At 51.7% G+C, this 3,901-nt stretch overlaps 2 protein-coding genes across 2 annotated transcripts in view; one reads left to right on the top strand and one right to left on the bottom strand.

Moving 5' to 3' along the window:
- FAM168A (family with sequence similarity 168, member A) overlaps positions 1-1,304 on the top strand; it is a 104,340-nt gene extending 103,036 nt beyond the window's left edge. Inside the window, exon 6 of the mRNA XM_010007202.1 lies at positions 1,243-1,304. Within this exon, the coding sequence (XP_010005504.1) occupies positions 1,243-1,304 (62 nt within the window). The remainder of the gene's footprint in view (positions 1-1,242) is intronic.
- Positions 1,305-1,775: 471 nt separating this feature from the next.
- RELT (RELT tumor necrosis factor receptor) overlaps positions 1,776-3,901 on the bottom strand; it is a 15,161-nt gene continuing 13,035 nt past the window's right edge. The window contains exon 6 of the mRNA XM_010007200.1: positions 1,776-1,882. Coding sequence (XP_010005502.1) covers positions 1,776-1,882 — 107 coding nt within the window. The remainder of the gene's footprint in view (positions 1,883-3,901) is intronic.

The raw sequence follows: 3,901 nt of genomic DNA, 5'->3' as shown, positions 1-3,901 counted from the left end.
ACCATTCCAGGCCCATGGGGAGTTACTCTGTCCAGCTGGGAGTGTTCCAGCTTGTCTTCTCCTACCTCTAGGAGCCAGGTTATAGCTGCCAGCCCAGGAACTTTCCAGCTGGCAGAGGGAGCTGGAGCTGAGATGGGAGGGAGAAATTCTGTGGTGTGAGGGTGGGGAGAGCCTGGCCCAGGTTGCCCAGAGAAGCTGTGGCTGCCCCATCCCTGGGGGTGTTGAAGGGCAGGTTGGATGGGGCTTGGAGCAGCCTGGGCTGCTGGGAGGTGTCCCTGCTCATGCAGAGGGGTTGGAACCTGATGATCTTTGTGATCCCTTCCAACCCAAACCCCTCTAGGATTCCACGACCCTGCACCACTTGCTTCTAACTCTTTGTTTTGATTCCATTTCCTCCCTTCCAGATCCAGAGCCCCACATTGTATGCAACTCCACAAGTCTTACGTCGGTGCCGTGGCCGTGGGTGCTGCAGCACCTGCTCTGTTTGCAAGAACAAAAGGAAAACCAACAACAACAACAACAGCAACAACAGAAGTGCAAGGGTCACTTTATGCATTCTTTAGTGGTTTTTGTAAAAGCTGCTTTTTCTAATCTTCAGCCTCTTTTATTTTTATTTTTTGGGGTTGTTCCTCTCCTCTCTCCCCCCTTCCTTCCCTCCCCCAACCCACATCAGTTGTGTGACACGTGTCCTGACACTGAGCAATAGCAAAGTCCTCTCCTTGGTCCTATCATTGGAAAGCTCAGAACATCCCCCTGTCCAACCGTTGGTGGTGCAGAGATCCCACCCCCACCCCCCCACTTCCCACCCATTGGGGTTCTTCTTCTTGTTTGATGATGATGATTCATTTTTGTTGTTGTTCTGTTGTCCTTGAGAGCCTGGGTTGGTTGGGGGGGGGGGGTTTTTTGGGGGCTAGTAGGAGTGGTTGATGTTCAGGGTACGACGTGACAAGCACAGCGCCGGGAGGTTTGGGTCGGGTCTTTGTTTTGCTTTTGTTTTGGGGGTTTAGTTGATTAATATAAATTATTTAATCTTCCATAACAATATTGCAAGAAAATTGGTGTCTTCCAGATAGCTGTCGTGGTAGGTGATACATGCATTATCTGCTGTGGAATTCTTAACTCATCCCTTCTTTTGTAGGAGTAAGAGAATATAAATATAATTAATTAGCGACGTGACGCACTCGTCTTAGGAAGTAGGAGGACTGGTCACCTTTGGGTCTTTGGCCTGTTTTTTCCAACCAGGCAAATGGGTCTTGCTTGATGGGAAGAGTCTGGTGGAGAAGTGTGTCCAGGGAGCATCTTGAAGCTCTTGGGAAAATGAGGTGCTCCCCATGGGCCAAATCCTGAGGCTGCGTGAGGGAGAAGTTCCTTGCGTGGCTGTTGGTTGTGGCCAGAGTTGTGCTGGGTGGCTGGTGAAGGAGGCAAGGAGATGTCCAAGGGTTGGTCTGAAGAGCTTTTTGAGGTCCAAGGGGTTAGACTGAAGAGCTTCTCCAAGTCCAGAGGTTGTTCTGAAGAGCTTCACCATGTTCAGGGGTCGTTCTGAAGAGCTTCTCCAGGTTCAGAGGTTGATATGAAAAGCTTCACCAGGTTCAGGGGTTGTTCTGAAGAGCTTCACCAGGTTCAGGGGTTGGTCTGAAGAGCTTCTCCAGGTTCAGGGGTTGTTCTGAAGAGCTTCTCCAGGTTCAGAGGTTGATCTGAAGAGCTTCTCCAGGTTCAGGGGTTGTTCTGAAGAGCTTCTCCAGGTTCAGAGGTTGATATGAAAAGCTTCACTAGGTTCAGGGGTTGTTCTGAAGAGCTTCTCCATGTTCAGGGTTTGGTCTGAAGAGCCTCTCCAGAGTCTGGTGGTGTGTGGAAATGGGGCAGCTGGCTGATGGAGGAGAATCTTCAAGACAAGGTGAAAGGGAAAACAAGTGGCTTCACCTTGCACCCATGTCATTGGCCTCCACAGCCGTTGAGGTGCCCCTCCATCCTTTGGGTTACAGCTGAGCTTGGAGACTTCCAGGAGAAATTTTCATCCAAGCACAAATCCCAGCACTGTTGAGAAAGGCCAGAGAGGGGGGTGATGTCCAGCTGCTCTGCTTGGCAAGTGGGGAGAAGAGGAAGCAATAGCAATAAACATGGCACCTTCCTCGTGGGGAGGCACCTGAGAAGAGCTGAGAACAAGGCAGTTGATCCCCAGTTGATGTGGACCAGGCTGGGGGGCAAGGAGCACCCAGAGGCTGTGGGCATTGTGGTAATTCCTTGGGGGTTCTGGCTTCCTCAGGGGCACCAGGACATGAAGCCAACTGTGGCTGGTGACATCCCACCCCGGGGAGTCCCAAGTGGAGCAATAAGTTGTTTCAAGGGCAGCAGAGTTGGCTTTTGTGGCCAGTTTCTTTTTAAATCCTTGTCACCAAACCCAGCACAGAAACAAGGGGGTTTTGTTTTGTTGTTTGTTTGTTTGTGGGGTTTTTTCTCTGTCAGGCAGAAACGTTGTTGGGTGTTGATGTGTCCCTCAAGTGTGCCAAAAGAGTTACATCTGCCCAGAGGTGGGTTTGCAACATCTCTTGGGCTCCAAGGGAACCATCTCCAGAGCCTTTAAGGAGGTCAGGTTAGGAGATGTGGATGGGAATCCCTCCTGGGATGGGTTTCTCACCACCATGTGTGGTGTTGAGTCAGTGCCCAGAGGTCTCTGATGGTTGCTCTGCTTTGGTCATGCCATTGCATCTCTAGGTGGAGGTCAGGGCAGTGGAGACCAACACTGGAAGCTCACCTTGACCAGGACATGGTGTTGTAGAGGATAGACTGGAGGGTCTTTCAGAAGAGCAAGGTGAGCAGTTGTCAGCACCTGGGTGAGACCTGTTTGCTCCTCATGGTGTGTCCCAGCTTGGCTTCTGCTGCTGTTGGGAGGAGCTGCTGGAGCTCCTCCCCTGAAGCATGGACCAAATGGGGAGAAACAAGCTTAGGGACCCAAGAGGACTTTTCCTACTGCTGGTTGGTCCCAGATGGTTTGTCAGGTTGGGTGTTGGCACCAGCACTTCCATGTGGGGGTGACAGGGTTGGTTCTGCTGGTTATAGGAACTCTAGCAAAGCTCTGATTGACCTTCCCAAACTCAAGGGGAACGAGGTGGGTGTAGACTGAACACCAGGGCTGGGGGGTGGGGAGGGTCACAAGATCACCAGAACTGAAGGCTGCTCCAAGGCCCTTTTTTGCTCTCACTCTGGGCTTCATGTTATGTGTTGGGAGCATCAAAACACGTAGGATGGAGCCAAGCTCCAGCAGATGTAACACCACCACCTCTTGCAGGGCCCATAAGAGCTTTGTTTAGCACAGCCTGGGCTCTGCAGAGGACCTTTCCCAGTGGACAGCATCCTACCACTGGTACCCTTCACCCTTGAAGAATGACTTTGGCCCATGGTCAGGATGGAGATGCTCAGGTTTGTTTTTTTCCTGAAAGGAAACACTAAAGGTGGTGTAGAAAGCTCCAGGAGCTGAGCAGGGAGGAACCATAACAAGATGTGACATGGGGTGGTTTAGTTTTCATTCCTTCACTTGGGTGAACAGCAGGTCTGAAGCTCCTCATCCTGTTGTGACCAGGCACAAATGCTCATTGACTCAGCTAGGGTGTGAAGAGGGGAAGTGGTCACCATCTGTTGGGCAAGAGGCTTTGGTGAACACATCTGGCACCTGGTGCTGGGTTTAGGCTTAGAGATGGAAGGATGGGAGGAAAAGCCATGGTCCCAAGGCCTTTCCTTGGCCAAGTCATGGCTTAAGTGAAGGTCCTGGGGAGGTGGCAGCCCAGTGAGGGACTCCCTGGGTGGGGGGACACTGATGGGTGCCACCAGCTTCTCGGATATTTCACTCCAGCAAAGCTTTGCCAGTGAAGGAAAAGGGTTTCCCATGGTGAAGGATCACACTGGG

The sequence above is a fragment of the Chaetura pelagica genome, unplaced genomic scaffold (genome assembly GCF_000747805.2).
Source record: "Chaetura pelagica isolate M959 unplaced genomic scaffold, ChaPel_1.0 scaffold430, whole genome shotgun sequence".
NCBI lineage: Eukaryota > Metazoa > Chordata > Aves > Apodiformes > Apodidae > Chaetura > Chaetura pelagica.
The sequence above is the reverse complement of the archived record's forward strand: the minus strand, read 5'-3'. Positions and strand labels throughout refer to the sequence as shown.